This window comes from Ischnura elegans, chromosome 6 (genome assembly GCF_921293095.1).
Source record: "Ischnura elegans chromosome 6, ioIscEleg1.1, whole genome shotgun sequence".
Classification (NCBI taxonomy): domain Eukaryota; kingdom Metazoa; phylum Arthropoda; class Insecta; order Odonata; family Coenagrionidae; genus Ischnura; species Ischnura elegans.
This window is the reverse complement of record NC_060251.1, coordinates 83,146,967-83,163,981: the sequence shown is the minus strand read 5'-3', so window position 1 is coordinate 83,163,981 and position 17,015 is coordinate 83,146,967. Positions and strand designations below refer to the sequence as shown.

The 17,015-nt window shown below is 36.7% G+C and overlaps 1 protein-coding gene across 1 annotated transcript; it reads right to left on the bottom strand.

The window, feature by feature from the left end:
- Positions 1-5,192: 5,192 nt before the first annotated feature.
- On the bottom strand, positions 5,193-16,990 carry LOC124161079 (telomerase Cajal body protein 1). The gene is made up of 9 exons (XM_046537252.1): positions 16,617-16,990; positions 16,316-16,522; positions 13,685-13,771; positions 13,471-13,607; positions 13,143-13,250; positions 10,579-10,694; positions 10,031-10,157; positions 8,841-8,973; positions 5,193-5,855 (listed from the first exon to the last, which is right to left on the bottom strand). The coding sequence occupies exons 1-9, from the start codon at positions 16,874-16,876 to the stop codon at positions 5,600-5,602; spliced, it is 1,431 nt and encodes a 476-aa protein (XP_046393208.1). The 5' UTR covers positions 16,877-16,990; the 3' UTR covers positions 5,193-5,599.
- Positions 16,991-17,015: the final 25 nt, after the last annotated feature.

Sequence of the window (17,015 nt, the reverse complement as noted above, 5' to 3'; positions counted from 1 at the left end):
TTGCTAATTCCCAAGTTAGCTATGAATGAATGGGTTGATGGAGACTGTAATTTAACTTCACTTCCAATATTTGATGCATGTAAATATGAACCACATTTAGTGCTGATGCCAGGGAATAAATATGCAGAGTTGGAGAGAGTTTCAGTGTGGGACTTCTGAAGGTCGTCTCTTGTAAGGAAGACTGGTATGGTCAGCTGTCGCTGTGTGTGAAAGGCACTTCTCTGGCTCTAGGAGTTTTCGCTTCGTGGCAGCCTTACCAAGGACATAGAGCAGTGACCTCAGCCAGGTGGTGGAGCTTCAAACTTGAATTTTTGCTTTGTTTAATACTTCACTCATAAACAAAGAGACCCACATTTTGGCAATGAATGTAATTAGTCACCATTATTCTATTCATATTTGCCATTATCATATTGCCAATGGCATGAAGTGCCAAAATCAGGGTCATTTTATTTTGCCATGAAGAGAGAATCAATGTTTTTTCCGTATGAAGTGTACAAAAGATTAAAGTAACACCAGAAAAGGGTCTTACAATTAGAACCTCAGCTTTCAGGAGGCAATTGGAAGCTGCTTCTAAGAAGGACAAAATTGAGGCGCATCTCAGCATCCTTATGGCAGTACATGCTGACAACATAAGAGAGGAGGAAGTAAATGGTGGCAAACAAGCAGCTAAAGGAAACGACTGGGAAGTCTTGGGTGTAAAAATTTACTTGTGATAAAGATGGGAACACTTCAGTTTTGAAAGGGAGGGATGGAAATTAAATAAGGAAATTTGAATTAAGAATAAAAAAGCAACTGTGGGGAGAGAAAAAAGATCTTTCATGGACTACCTCCTGTTTAGTTCCTACAATTTGACCTATTAGTGACCCTATCAGAAGTATGTACATAATTGAAAATATCTCCAGCTATTGCAGCTCTATGAGTGCCTGGAATACCCAAGCCTTTCTCCGACAACAGGGATGTATCCAGACTACATGAGGGCTTCAGACCCCTGAAAATTTTCTGTTTTTGCGGTAACTATGTACTTGCAATGAAACTGCAGCAGAGACCACTAGCCCAGAGGCATCTATCCTCTTACATTCCATTTTTGATACAGTTACATTCCCTGCTGTCTGTCGTCAACCAATGATGACTTACAGTTTCAGTATTATGAAGACAAAATATATAGATGATTCAATAAAACTACACTAAACTCTCGTTAATAAGAAAAACATTCTCGTTTTTACGAAGCCAATCATTGGTCCCGACAAAAAGGCTAATCCAATGTATAGTAAAAGAAACGTTATTGAGAAATTACTCACCACAGTTCTAGTCCTGGAGGTTATAAAGTGAACCTTATTAAGAAGTTCCACAGATAAGAAACTGCATTTACACACTAACTAACGGCATTTTATAACACACGGTGATTTTAAAGGTGGATATACACTGCACTACGCCATAATTATTGCACTACATTTAATTTCTTCTCGTGCACCATGCCCAAGAAAGTCAATTATAGTTCTTTTTTCATTATCCACGCAACATCAAATGATAAGCCTCATTCCTGTGGAATCCGTGTCCTGCTTGTAAATTACAATCAGTATGTCCTCTTCTTACGAACATTAGATTCACGAACTTTCAAACGAGCTAGTACAAACATTCGCAAAATTCAAGCATTCCCCAAATTTCATATTTGGTGCTTTTGGAGTTGGCCAATGCAACGCCATGTGGCGTAAAGGAACTCGCACTGTGGGCACAGTCTGAATGAAGAGTCAATTAAATCTGTTGTGAAGTCAGTAACTGTTCGGCATTTAGCCCGGTCTTCCTTCCACATGTTTTCCGGCTACATCCACGTTTCACGTGCAGCTAAATCAGTTCATCAAAAGTGTAATGCAGTGCTGCATTCTGGAGAATAACCAAACTTTTCGAAGCCTTGAATATAGGTTTATCAACTTACAAACAAGCTCTCGGATTGCACGTGTTCGTGCTGCGAAGACTTACTGAATTGGCACATAATTCAATCACGTATATCATACTCTGAAGCTATTCCGCAGTGCGAGTTTAAGTATGCAAGATTGAAGAGACAAAGAATTTTGGCAGTGTATTTTTTTTGGCGATGATTCCTGAAAGAAACGCTCTTACTAAGTTCATTATTACGAATCTCCGTTTTTTCGGTCCCGTGGACTCCATAATAACGAGGGTTACGGATGTCCCATGTATGTAATTTGACAATAAATATCAATGTATGTAACCTGCACACCACCTAAGCAAATTTTATAGCTACACACACCTGGTTGTGTCTCATACAAAAGTAAAGGCATTTCAGTAAATAATTTATGAAGGTATAATTTTAATGGAACTCGCTCTACAGAGAAAAAAATGTCTGGTCTAAATATAACATTTCTACAAATTTAGAACTGTTTATAACTGATAAGATTGCAAATCATAGCAAAGAAATGGAGAACCAGAAATCAATTTCACATTGAGCAGAAGTAAAACAAGAGATAAAAACTGACCGTGGGTCCAATGTCCAAATTTTCCTTTCACAGATATTCGCGCTAACAGTCTTTGAATTTATTTTAAATGAAATTATACAGAGTACCATGCATGATAATTACAAATCACAAGGCTCAACAAACTATTCACGCTATTTTATTGCCAATATAATAGCCATGGATATACATCATCACAGACAAGTAACTGAAAAAAATTAACATGGATATTTGACCTTAGACTCTATTCTGAGCTGTCCTGGTTAAATTAAGCTCCACTCAATCATTTCTCAGGGGCATCTGAACACTTTCTGAAAAATTCCCAAGCCAAAGCAATTAAATATCACTGCATTGTTAGCAACCTAAGAGGGATCATTTTCTCATTAAATCCCTTTTCATTCATTGAATCCAAATACAATCCAAATCCAATTCACTGCATGACTTAGAAGTTTTCTAATTCTTATATGCATGCGCTGTTATAGATATTCTACATTGCACATATTAAATCGGCACTTCAGCGATGCATCTAGAATGAAAAATTTTCCCTATTTCCACTAACCATGATCATTGAAGTTAGGAATCTATGCCTCTACTTATAAATTTTTTTCTAAAATTACCTAGGTAATAAATGATTTCATACAAACATTTGCAGATGAAAAATGATTTTCGAACTTCAAGTTGTCAGTAAGTATCACAAAAACATGGAATTAGCAATAGAGATATCTGAATGTGGCTTCATTTCACACAGTTAGAATTAATAAATATGTAAAAAATCTTTCCATATTCCATATTGAGGTATTTAAGAATGAGTAACAATTTCAGTATTCTAGGAATGACTGTCATAGTAAAATTTATTTCTGTTTTCCATGGCATCAGTATCAATAATAATTTAACTAGAGATGGGTCGAATAGATTTCTAGATCTCGAATATGGAATTCAAATATTAAATCATTGCTCGAATATTCGAATACTAGAATTGCGCAAAGCATATTAAACGTACCTTTCTTCTTCTATTTCACTTGATGCATTTATAAATAAAAAGGTATACAGTGGAACCTCGATCTATCGTATACAAGGGGATGGACGAAAAAAAAAAAAAAACGAATGCAGGAATGTTTGACTAGGTTGCCTATGCAGCAGGAAACCCAGGATTTTTGCGAGCAATTTTGATTTCATTTCAATTGTGATTGTAACAATTTGGGCATAAAGTTGATTCAACTAACATCTCTTACAAATATCATAAGGGGACACACCACCTCGCGAAAAAATGATTTCATGCCATCTCGGCATTTACACTGCTACGATGGATTTCTGTCTGATATATACATTCTTATCTACCAAATGCCATTTTAGCGGCACGCCCATCTGAGACTCGGCTTCATCCAACTTCTTATTTCCAACAGGTAGCTCGCTTTACCCTCACTCCTACTGTCAAGTGCTAGCGGACAATCCGAGGCATTTTGCAAAATGCACGCGCTTCTCCACCGGATTTTCTCCAATTATTTTCAGTCCATCTTTGGAAGTTCTCACAAGATAAGCAGATGGATTCGAATTGCTGGCAGGGAGAAACTAAATATCTTGAGAAAATATCCCTTCGTCTGCAACTGTAACAATAGAGATTTATATTATAACTCATAAATTGTAACTTGATATGTTTTCGGAAAAAATACCGCATCAACTTCCGAGAAGCTCAGCTGCGAGGATATCGAGTTTTGTCAGAATGCTAAGTCTCCGTCGTAATTTGACATTTATTTCCTGTATAAAATTTTTAAATCAAGTCAGAAATACGTGGTGTATGGTCTTATTCTTTTTTTAAATTACGCGCACATGACTAATATTTCAATCCAATAAAGGTGTAATATCAATTGTCGAAAGTCATTGTTAGACATCTTTTGGGCTAATAGATGACTCATGCAGCAGTTGACCTCCGGAAATGGGGAACTTCAAAGCAGGTAGGCAGAAAAAGGCCAGTGGGAGAGAAAGAGGGAAGGGTGAAACCTGTAACATGATATTTTCTTTTGAAGCTTTTGATTTATGGTCTTCGTAATACGAACCCTGCGCGAGCTGGGGCCTTTTGTTTAATTTCAGAGAAGAGGAAAGCGTCAGAGGAGGGGCCGAGGGCTGATGGATGAAGGGGGTAGCATATTTTGGGAATTGTGCAACGTAGTTACTATCCCACGGCACTGAGATTCTCCTGGTGGGGGTTTTTGGATTTTTTCATCGGATCATTTTCGGTTCCCCACGTGGAACTCTTTTGACCGCTCTGATCCGCGAATTTGATGTAGTTTGTCAACTTGCCTAAAACAGCCCTGCATGCACTAAACGACTAGAGTTCTCTACATTTTTCCGAGTCAACTGCCAACGACGTGCGTTCGGCAGTGTAAATCGAAATTCAAAGTATTCTAGGTCGTACCTCTAGCATATTATTTGAGATCTCGAATATCAAATTCTTTCTAGTATTCGAGGTATTTGAGTATTCGCAGTTACTATTCGCACATCTTTAAATTTAACCTAACTATGACTTTTGTTGGATCAGGCATTCTCAATTATGGTTGTCCAACTATATTCAGGAAAACAAACCCCTCATAAGTTACCTTATGACATAAATCAATTAGAAAACAGAAAAAAGGCAATCATCATTTAAGTTGCCATTTGTACCATAAATTATGTCCTTATAAGTTGTGATTTATGATTCATTAGCTAGAACTTTATTGCACCAAAGCATATAATTTCACGGTTTTATTGAAAAATCTTTCCTTGCAAGGAGTGAACAGGGTTCAAACCCATTTCCTCACCAATTATTTTGGCACCATTTCTTTTCTCCATTATCTCTGGTTCCAACCTCAAGAATGAGTAAAACCATAAACAGAAGACCAAAACTGATGCATTCATTAATTTTAAGCCATAGCACAATTCTTCTCAACTGCTTCTAAATGCAAAAATTATGGCCAATTAGGAGAAAAACCACAATTGATTCTTTCACTGACAACCGTAGTTCCTTTCCTTGCATGTCTCCCTTTATTTCAATACTTATGTGAAGGCCACTTTCCACTTAACTCAGCTCAGAGTTCTTTTGGCAAGGCTTTCCAAGCAATGCAAACACGGTTTCACACCAAGTTCTGAACTTAACTTCAACTTCCTATCCACCATAATTTAATGGAATTATCAATTAATTCTGAGTTAATATTCCTAAGAAGTGGTCTAGAGGAAAAAGTGTTCACAGGTGCTTCTTTAACAATATTATTTTCTCCTGTTCTAGTTATACTGATAGTGTCTTCACTGGACTCTTTTCCATCTCCAAGTTCATCATCTTCTGAGTCACTGTTAGGCTCCTTGATGTGCCATTGTCCCATGGATGTGGCTAATATTGGATACTGCTGATGAACACTAGTTTGGAAAGAAAGCACAATTAGTGAATTGGAATGGAAGAGAGTATACAAAGAGCAGAAACAAATTCACAAAAGCAAATCATTACTTTGACATCATTTTACCAAAGGTAACTCTTTACCAACAGTATAAGATGCCACAGAGGAAAATAGAGATAAGATGACATAACTTGTGTCAAATATGAGCTAAATTTTTAAAAATAGTTTGAATTCATTAGGTGTTAATAGAATAAAACACCAAGAGATTAAATTCTTTTTTTGGGAAAGTGAACAGAAAAATCTATTACGTATAATTCATGAGTTATCTTTTTCTCTTTCTTTTTGATGGTAATTTGCCTGAATTTGAATTAATAGGATGAAAAAGTTTTCCCGCAGCTGCACGTGTTCAAGGAGAAGAGATGGAAGACCAACCCTTCTCACAGACAGCTGTGCATTGCTTTGGTCTGATTTAAAAATCATGACCAGTGCCCAGAAACCCTTCAACCACCCAGATGCTCCCATTTTTGTAAACTGCTCCTTCCAGGAGTTTGATGAAATTTCTCCCTTCCTCTCCCTCAATAATGAACCTATTGAAGGAAGGTTTCAGTAAAAACCTTCCCCACCAAGCTTCCTCCGACAAATTGCATCTTCCCCAACACTCATCACTGTTCTGCACAATGAGGGACCATGATAATTTAAACGGATAACAGTGAAAGCTTCCCCAGTGTCATGAGGATGAATACTCCATACTTTGGGTATTTTCACAGAATAGGGTGGATTCCTATTATTTTTTTATTGCCTAAATCGAAAAATTATTACTCCTGGAATACGAATTTCACGCTCTTAGATTTTCAAAAGACGATACATACCTATTTTTTGCGATTAAACAAAAAGTGAAAATTTTCAAGCGTGCGAAAATGCGACAGCTATGTAGGAATGATGGGAAAACACCGTGTGACGTATTTCTGGTTCCCGCTGCCGCCCTGTGAGGTGCCCTTGAATCGAGGCTTGAGCGCTGATACGATGCAGGCTTCTAGCAGGTAGCAGAGTACCCTGCTAGCAGGTAGCGCTTGGCTTAAATAAGGATTATTATTCCCCCATCAAACAAAGGAAACTTTCCGAGCTTAGGCAATTTTAATGGGTGCTTATTAAGAGACGTTTCCCTGAGTTCTGTGCCTCATGCATGCATTGGTAATCTCAGAAAATGTAAAACTCCTATCTACTCGTATAGAAACTAGGTCCCTGTGACGTCATGTGGAGTGGAATCGCATTGGCGCCAATCCGGCCTTTTTCAAATGAGGTTAAAATTGACCCTTGCCATTGGTCTAAACTGGGATTTCTAAAACCAAATAATTTGTATATTATGAAAACCCTAATGGTGGGTAACGAATAGCAATCAATACATTTCGTTTTCTTTGATGAATGAAACTACCCTATTGTCATTAAAAATTATGCAGTGAAAATACCAGATTGTATGGAGCACTCGTCAATTCAATACCATTCTGGATCAAAATTTATCAGGCCCTAACTCAGTCTTTGTCAGAAGAAGCAGTAATATGTTTATTGTACAGTTCATGCAATGAACCTTTCTTGAAACCATTTCAAGATTTAGTAGGAGGAATTACACAGGTGTACTCATAGTGTCTCTCCCATGCTTTCTCAGATTTGTGAGTGAGCCAACAATCTTTTCTTAATATTAACTTCATACAAAAATAATGTAGATAACAAGGATTTTACATCTCTCTTCTTCTCAAAGGCTTGGCGGTATTGATGCCTTGGCATCAAGCAGCGATTCCAAAAATTTCATAAGCGGCTTACAAAACAACTGCCTGTGGTTGAAAATATTGCTAGAATTGCAATGAACTATCAATAGTCACAATACTGCTTATTTTATCAGCACTGAAACTTTGCCGAATTCATCCACGGTGTAGAGCAGACGTTTCAAGCTTTCTTGCTTTCAAGCAATTTTACAAGAACATTCAAACGATCATTAGCATGATCATTCATTGTGTAAAATGGCCTTTAACAGGGGTAAAGAGTTGATTATACATACTTCATTCTCTGGTACTATCTGCTCTATGCCCTCAAAATGCAACCAGCATAGAATCTTGAATAGTGAGATGTATTAGCTTAAATAGTTTTGATAGAGGTAATTCAACCGCAGCCATTATTTCATGTGAGCTCTGATTCTAAAAGATAGGTATTAGTAATTTTTGATCCACTAGCTGCACATGAAATTTAAACTTTCCCAATGCCTGCCTTGAATGTAAAGAGGGGCAAGGACAAGCTCTTGGAATATATTATGTATACCATTGGTTCTTTAGCATTGAAATACCAGCAATATTTGAACAGGATAACTAGGATAATTTTCTTCACATGTTATAGTTTACATAGGAGACACACATTAGATTGACATGCTGCCTAAGAGTTAAAAAGGGCCACTTTTTAAGCATTTTTATAGCCATCATTTTAGCTGGAAAACATGAAAAATCAGTCTAATTGCTATTAGAAAAAAGTTCCCTGGAGCAGTATTTGAATCACTGCCCTAAGGCTTTTTGGGCCACTGCACAGACCACTACACTATCTAAGTTCTTTAATACCCATGGAGTTATTACTGAGGTACAACGGTGATAGGTGTTAGGCCCTTGCGGTCTATCAAGGATGACAATGCAAGGGAATATGCACTTCAAAGAAGCCACTATTGAAAGGTGAACCCCATATCAGCGCTTAATGCTGCACTTGGTGGTAAATGTGATTTAATTCAAACCTGCTGAGTGAATGGCAGTGAAATTAACTAAAAGTCAAACGTTTGTGGTTTGATTCCCAGTCCAGGGTAATCTTTTCTCATGATAATTTATCTGAATTTCACCAACATTCACGTGGCAGGTTTGAAATGAGCCGCACGAAAAATCAAGCTCCAAAAATCTTTGATACCTCTAGAGTAAACAATTCTGGGTAAGCATTGTTCTACTGTGTTTTTACATTGTTAAAATAATAAAGCCTTTACCTCACTCCATTAACACAATCCTTGGAAGCAAAAATTTCCTTTGCTGGTTTCAGAAGTGGCTCTGTTAATTCATTATCCCACTGATTTGGCATTTCATCCAAGTCCCAGACAGTCACTTTGCCATTGGTATTCCCTATAAGAATTGAAAGTGATAATGATATCAAGGAATGCTAACCGATTCATTTAAAAAATAACCATGCTACACATTATATTAGCAAATATTGAGGAATAATAATGAATGGATGTCAACAAGACATCAAGAAAACAAGTTTTTCATCAGTTTCACTATTTCACTAAACGATAATTGAATAGTACATACTTTGCTACAACAAGTCATTATTTATAAGACCTTCTGAGATGCTTTTCAATGAATTTCCAAATCACAAACAATTCACATGAAATTAAACTTCCACTCAGTGGAGAGGTTTATTGGATATGCACTGTGTGAGCCCATCTTCAAAGTTGACAGTTTTACCGGATTTCATCTACATCTACATAATGCCCTGCAAGCCACCTAAAAGGCATGTGGCAGGGGGTGTTAGGACACTAGCCTTTAAAAAAAATGCTCTAACGAAGTTGGGACTAGCTTTTATTAAAGTCCTTTATGGTTCGGGGGAAAAATGAATTCCCATATCTATCCATTCGGCAAAACATCTCTCTTAATTTATCGCTTCTATCGGACCTGAAAATATAGTGTGGCTCTAATATAATGTTCTCTGTATCGCTCTTAAAGATATCAGATCGGATTTGCAGATGGCTTCTTCAGGTCAACGAAAGAATAAAGTCGAAGAGTTGCACTTCATCGACCTATAGAAGCCAGCTGCAAAGCCGGCAAAACTGTTGTATACGAAGATGGAGACACACAGTACATATCCCATAAACTTCTTTGCTGAATCTTCTTACACTGCAAAAGCCTAAACAAGGATTAAACTTTCACTGGTGCAAACAATATACAATGGTTTCAATGTCCAACATTCACCATGATCAGCTGTATTTATAGTTGAAAAAGAAGCTGTTATGTTTGTTTGCTCCATTCAAATTACAAATTAAATTTCACTCATTGAACTCGATGCGCACCACAAGTCATACAACTTTTATAAGCATAAAAAGCCCTGGTAAGAGTAATAAAAACTATAACTTTAATGAAGTAAGTGATGGTAAATTTCATGGGATAATAAGAATATTCTCACCAGAAATGAAATACCGTCCATCTGGAGTCATATCAAATGTTAATCGTTGATTGGTATTGACCTCTCTCTTCATAGCAAACAATGGAGAATCTAAATTCCTCATGTCCCAGCAGAGTATTTTTGGATCCTACTCATAAATATTGAGTCTTTAGTAGTATGAAAAAGCAGTACATTTACAAGTTGAAAGAACATATCAATGGCTAAGTTCTGACAACACGTATCTGAAAAATAGCAACTTTTCAGGAAAGCAAAAAAACAATTATTTTTTTACTTATACATTGAAATTAAAAACTAAAAGTTCATAAAACTGAAAGAGAAGCATTCATTTGCAAACAAAGAGTTGTTTTTTGCTTGTATTTTATTTTTTTAATTTTATTACACTTTGTTTAAGATTCCTGTCTCAAACCAGCTGAATTTGAGATACATGTTGTTAGAACTTCGCCATCGATATGTACATGATGAAAAAAGGGTGAAAAAGTAATAAGTCACCAATAATACTAGGGCATTTAGATACGCCATATGCATAAAGAAACAGTGCCTCCAGTTACCTTTCTTGCACCAGAATACAATTTTGTTCCATCTGCTGAAAAGCGCAAGTGAGTAATACCACCAGTGTGTCCCCTTAACTGAGCAACATGAACTCCTCCTGGCTCAGCGTAAATACCTAACATGGAAAAGAAGTAGAAATTATTGAAGTATTTTTTAAGACAACAGTGTCAAATAGCAACGAGTTAATTTAAAATTCACTAAGCACCATTATTAGCTAACTTTTGATCTAGCAGGAAAATTTTACACGGTTCTGGATTCTTAATTAATTATAATATGAAGTTGATTTATTCTTTGAAATTCGAACTTAGATTATAGAATGTACACTAAAGATAACTTTTTGATTGGATGTGAGCATCTTTAAAGCTATGGTGGCTTAAGTCAAAGCAGTGGTCAAAAGTTAACTTTTGCATAATGACTACAGCGCTCGATAGCTGAAGGAATAGAAGATGGATTTTAATGTCAGTAAGGTACATAAATTATCAAGCAAAGAATAATCATTAGTTAATCAATGAAAGGTCAGCAGCCATGCATTCAGGTAAGTAAGCTAAGCAGAATACAGTAGGAAGATTAACAAGAAGGAAAACTATGACGTCATGAGATTTTGAAGAGCTATGAGGGAAAATAAATTGAGGCCACATTTACAATTAGATGGCCCTAAATAAAAGCAGGTGGAACAATTTATACAAGTAGAGGGGGAAAAATAGGTAATTGGGGACGGCAGTACATTATCAGGAAGAGAATAGCATTGGCAAAGGTGCCATTAACTATTTAGTAAGAGTTTATGACATGAACACTCTATACGAATAAAGAAGCTGATGAAGAGCCTTACACAGATTGTAGCTAGTACTGGATGGACCTTGAAAAGGACAAAGAAACATAACAAGCAGAAATCATGCAAGTGGGTGAGAAGAACAGACAAAGTTAGAAGAATCAAAAGGCATTGAAGAAGGTTGAAGAAATACTATGTTCTGCATGTGGTGATACAGAGTAAAATATGGAACAGAGGAGCATTAACACATTCAATGCGGGCCCAATTTTCATTAAAGTCATCAAAATCGGCCGTTGAAATAAGAAAGATAAAGGGAGGTTTCTGCACCATAACTTCTGTTCAAATACTGCTTTTTACACACGGCACACACGGTTCGAAAGAGGGAAGCTTGCTGAAGGCCATACATACAGTCGGAAGACTCAGAAGTGGATATTAGTCTCGTACGGAGGCGGAGAAAGGTCTCCCAGCCCAACCGACAGAGCATGTCAATTGACGTGCTCCTCACTAAAGGTGTTAAGCATGTTGTTTTTTTGGGGGGGATGCATAGACGAATTTAAGGGCGGGGGGGCACACACCCCCCAGTAACTTATGAGAAGATAAGATAAAGACAAAATTTTTAATACAGTTATCATTATGTCTATTTTGTTTTGTGTACTGCAGAGCCTCAATCATTTATTTCATACTAATAACTTATATATTAAAATAAAGAGAATATTCAAAAAGTAATTGTTGCATCTATTTTAATCTCAAGTACGAGAAATCCTTTGCCTGTCAGACCCCCCCCCTCCAAGGAAAAATATCCTGGATCTGCCCTTGGGGGGATGCATTATGTACTTTATGTGGTGCCATGGTGGTATGCAATACCTCTCAGCTATGATATATCTGAGGTCTGATATGTATAGACAAGTGGATTTTAGACATTCCACAATTATTTTTAAACATTGTTTGTTCATCGTGGAAGGTTACCCGAATATTCCACCAGGTCAGGTTCTCCAACTCCATCTCGGGTAACGTTACAATGAAGGAGTTGAACTCGTACATCAAAACGTCGGCCGAGATGGAGTTGGAGAACTGACCTGGTGGAATTCCTGAGTAACCTTCCACAATTCAATACACTGGGAAAGTCTGCAATCATTCTTCATTGTATGTTCATCATCATCACTGGTCATTCTAAGTTTAATTTGACACAGCGCTCCACTTAATTCTTCCGTCAGCTAATCAATTCACACCTTAAACATCTCACATCTCTTCCTTTCAAATACTTCTTTGCCAATATATGGACCATGTCTTTTATTTGCGGTCTTCCTTTTCCATTTTTACCACCTACTTGTCCCTCGGCAATAGGGTGGTTTCCTATTTTTTTTATTGCCTAAATCGAAAGATTATTACTCCTGGAGTACACATTTCACACTCTTAGATTTTTAAATGACGATATCTATTTTTCGTGATTAAATGACTACTCGTATAGCATCTAAGTCCCTGTGACATCACGTGTAGTGGCATTGCATGGGTGCCAATCTGTCCTTTTTCAAATGAGGTTAAAATAGACATTACATTCGTCTAAACTGTGATTTCTAAAACCAAATAATTTGTATGTATATTATAAATACACTAATGGTGGGTAACAAATCACAATCAATGCCTTTCGTTTTCTTTGATGAAGGAAACTACCCTACTGCCTTTATCAGGCCATCATATCACAAGATATGGCTGATTAAGGAGTCTAGTTTCAACAAGGAAAAAAATTCTTCTTGATGTTGCAATCACTATTTCAAACTACAAAGTAATACATACCAACAGTCTTTAAATAATTTCCTACAGCATAGGTTTGCTCTCCTAATGGATGAACAGCAAAGCAAGAAACTATTCCAGTTTGCCTACAGTGGTAGTCTGAGTCTGAAACTGAAGCACAGCAATAACATTAAAGCAATATTGCTGAACAGCGGTGGATCCAAAGTTAACGCATAAACACAATCAAATAAGAAAGGTTTTTATACTTGGCCAAATTGAAGGAAGACAGTAAAAAATTCTTTTAATGTATTGAATAATAGCAATTACCAGCAGATAGGCCATGACAGACTATGATACTCACAGTGCAGATAATAGTCAAGTTGATAATTACCTTTCAAAATTCTTTTCTCAGATATTCCTCCAGGCCTGCTTGTATCAAACACCCTAATTAGATTGCAAAAACCACTGTAAATTTTGTCACCAGAGTGGTTAAATGTAATGCTGTAGGCAGATACTACTTCATCCAAACTGCAATAAAAAATATATCAGATCCTAGTTCATTGAAAAAAAAAACTTACATCTTTTCAAAACTGTAATGTACTTACTGATTTATAGGAATGTAGCTGCCACATAAAACACCAGTGTATGCATTCCACAAGTGAATTGGGTTTCCTTTACTGGTGCTTATTAAACTGAATAAAAGAAAAGCAAAGCATTATAAACTATAAAAAGCTTAAAAAATAATACTATTTATGCAACAGCACAGCTGAAACCAAGGACCCACAGACAAAACTCCAGCATAGACACCATGGAATTTGAAACTTTAGTTTCAGAATTTACAAGATTTGTAATAGATGCCACTGAAAAAATATTGTATAGCTAAAAAAAAATGTTAAGTAACCATAATGATAAAATAATGAGAGCAATGAGAGAGAAAAACTTATATTTCCTTCACACACAAATTGCCACAGAAGTTTACAGCTTCCCAATAGAACATTATCAGAAGCATAAAGAGATATGCAAGCTACATGGCAAGTTAAAGATGTTACCTGGGAGCAAATGAGATACAACCAAATAAAAAACAATTACTAATAATGGAAGACATCAACTAAAAAAGAAGACGTTCACAGAAGGAGAAGAAATATGATAAAAGATGTTAAAGACAGAGGGAGCACGCCATAGTAATTCAACATGGAGAGACAAAGTGCCTTAGATGGGAACAATCTCACACCATGAATTTTAAATGTAGAAATAGAGTGACTGGTGTAGACATTATTCTTCTCTTTTAATACTTGTTTCCAAAAAAATTAGGCAAGGGCAGAAGGAAAAGATTTTTCAAACTTGATTTTAGTATTCATGACGGGTCTTCACCACAAGATTTTGTGAACAAATCGGTAGAATATTTCTACATGGAAGGAAGAAAATTGCCAAGTCTCATTCAAATACGAGTCGGAGGGTAGCATGCCCGAGTGAACTGACGTGGCATGGCCCTGAGGGAGGAAAGTTTAAAAATATTGATTTTTATTGCAAGAAATAAGGAATATTTCATTTACCAAAGTATCTATTAATAACTTCTAATGTTCACTTTACTTTTTTCATTTGGACCATAGCATACATTGCGTCATGAGATCTACCTTAAAATGATTCATGGTACGCACAAAACGAGGATGCAGTTATAAAAATTTAAGCACACCAGGGCCGGATCAAAGGGGGCCCAAGGGGCCTTGGGCCACCCACTGTACATATGCCTTCCGCCAATATAGAGGTATATCTCACAAAATCGGAAAAACGAAAAAAATCATCATGTGTGATGGGATTCAAAGTGAAGCTGGGTTGTATTTTGGTTAACACTTAGAGTGCCGATTGCTAAATTTAACGCCCTACTGAAAAATCCAGCCATTTCTACTATATTCGTACATTTTTGAAAACATTAGCATCAAAAATGTATTTATATCAATGAGCATTTCAATAAAAATGGACTTTGCTCTACTTTAAGAATGAGTTGAATAACATTTATCGCTAATTTTTAAATATATAATTTAACAATGAAAACCTACTGTTTTTGAAAAATAAAATAGTTGCAACAAATGCTGTATCGCCGTAACATGCATAATAATTTTTTTAATACGCTCAATTTGACCTATTTAAAGCATGGAAATCATAAAAAAGCATTGTTCCATGCAAAGCATTATAAATCCCGGATGACAAAAAGGGTCAATGCACCCTCAACGAACGGTCCATAGGCCCAAAGAATTTTCACACTAAGTGGCCTACGATGAGGATGCCGGTAGCTACAGAGGACTTTTCGTCCTCAAGACATAAAGTGAATTCTTTTTCCACCGAGCAGTTGATTTCTGAAAAAATAGAACCCCTAAGCAGTAAACTGGAAAAGTACCACGGGCGAAATATTATGGCTTCACACATACAACGCCAATTAAATGGAAAGACGTAAAATTACGTCCATGGCAATCCTCAGAAGGATTAGCAGGACGTAATATTACGTCCATGGCACACAAAGTGTTAACATGTAGTCATCAACATTGACATAAATGGATGGTTAACGCTGCTGATAAAAAACACTTGATCCATTATCGCTGTTTATGTATCTCTGAAAATTTGCTGAAAATTATGTTAGTCACATTTCCTGTTATTAACTGACAAATTGCAACACCTTGAAACAGTGGGCCCATCAAAATGGGCCATGGGCCACCCACATCCTATACCCCACCCTGAAGCAAACTACATACTGTAACGTGCAAGCCAAATACTAAATTCCATATGTTTGCATTTGATGGGCATAGCAAATAACTCATCAGATCTTCCCAGTAGGGTAACCACCTGTAATTCATGATGCAACCCAAGCAAGCACATTCAGATTGAAGACAACAACAATGATATTAGTTTTTTGAGGGGCAGCTACCCCCACAAGATGCAACAGCTTGACTCTTTCATTCTAAACTTGAAAAATTATTAATGCATTACATCAGTGACTAGTGCCATTAGTCGATAATCACTAGCTTCCTTTTCCATTTTTGAACTAAATATTCACCACTGCATTTCCTTCACTTCATTTGTTAAGAGGAAGGGAGAATACACTGAGAAAAGGAAGTTGGGAAAATACATGGAGGGATTTACTTAGCAGCAATGCAATTGAGATGGACTAACATGACCGAAAGTACACCAGCAAAAGTTGAACCTTGTCGTAACTTTGGGAAAATAATTGAAAACTCGATTACCAACAAGTTTCTGGGTACCATGAAGACATTGGAGGGTACCAACAATAGTCGTATATTAAATCCCCTTCTTTCATCCTTAACACAGCTTTCATTTCAGGGAGTGTGTCATTTTCCCACGTCGCTTTACAGTGCAGTTCTGAAGGTAGGTTGAAAATTCTCAAACAATTGTCCGCACTGCTGGTAATTAAACAAGTACCATCTGGAGCCCTAAAATTATTACACCCAATCAAATTACTAATAACGTGAACAATAGTATAACTCAAAACATACACAACTAAAGGCAAGATAGCGTATGAAATACCATTTGCATCCATTGGTGTAGTTATCTCCGACCCCCGAAGAATATTCTTCAAAGGCTCCTGTGATGTGAGTCGCACATTTATCAAACCCGTATGAAGGCCAATTATACGCTACTTCAGTTTCATTCTCCCTGTCATGATTTTTCTCAGTAACTGACAATGAGCCTTCACCTGACACAGTGTTTTCAATATTCAAATTTACCTCAGCAATCTGAGCTGCACTGGATGGTGTATCATCGCTGGTGCCAAGTAATTCACTCATGCTTTCTAAGAGTATATGATTAGATTATCCTATTGAATAGATTATATTAAACGTCAAAATCTCATACCGATCAAAACATTTTCAAGCAAAATATTTTTGTAAATGACCGCTGTCATGTGGGAAATAGGAAGACTAAAAA

What these genes read in the sequence shown, in the direction of transcription:
- LOC124161079 (XM_046537252.1), bottom strand. Translation starts at nt 16,876, where the DNA reads ATGAGTGAATTACTTGGCACCAGCGATGATACACCATCCAGTGCAGCT. An exon ending in AGCTACATTCCTATAAATCA is followed by an intron (nt 13,608 to 13,684) that starts GTAAGTACATTA and finishes TTTTTATTGCAG; the next exon opens with TTTGGATGAAGTAGTATCTG. An exon ending in TGAGAAAAGAATTTTGAAAG is followed by an intron (nt 13,251 to 13,470) that starts GTAATTATCAAC and finishes GCTGTGCTTCAG; the next exon opens with TTTCAGACTCAGACTACCAC.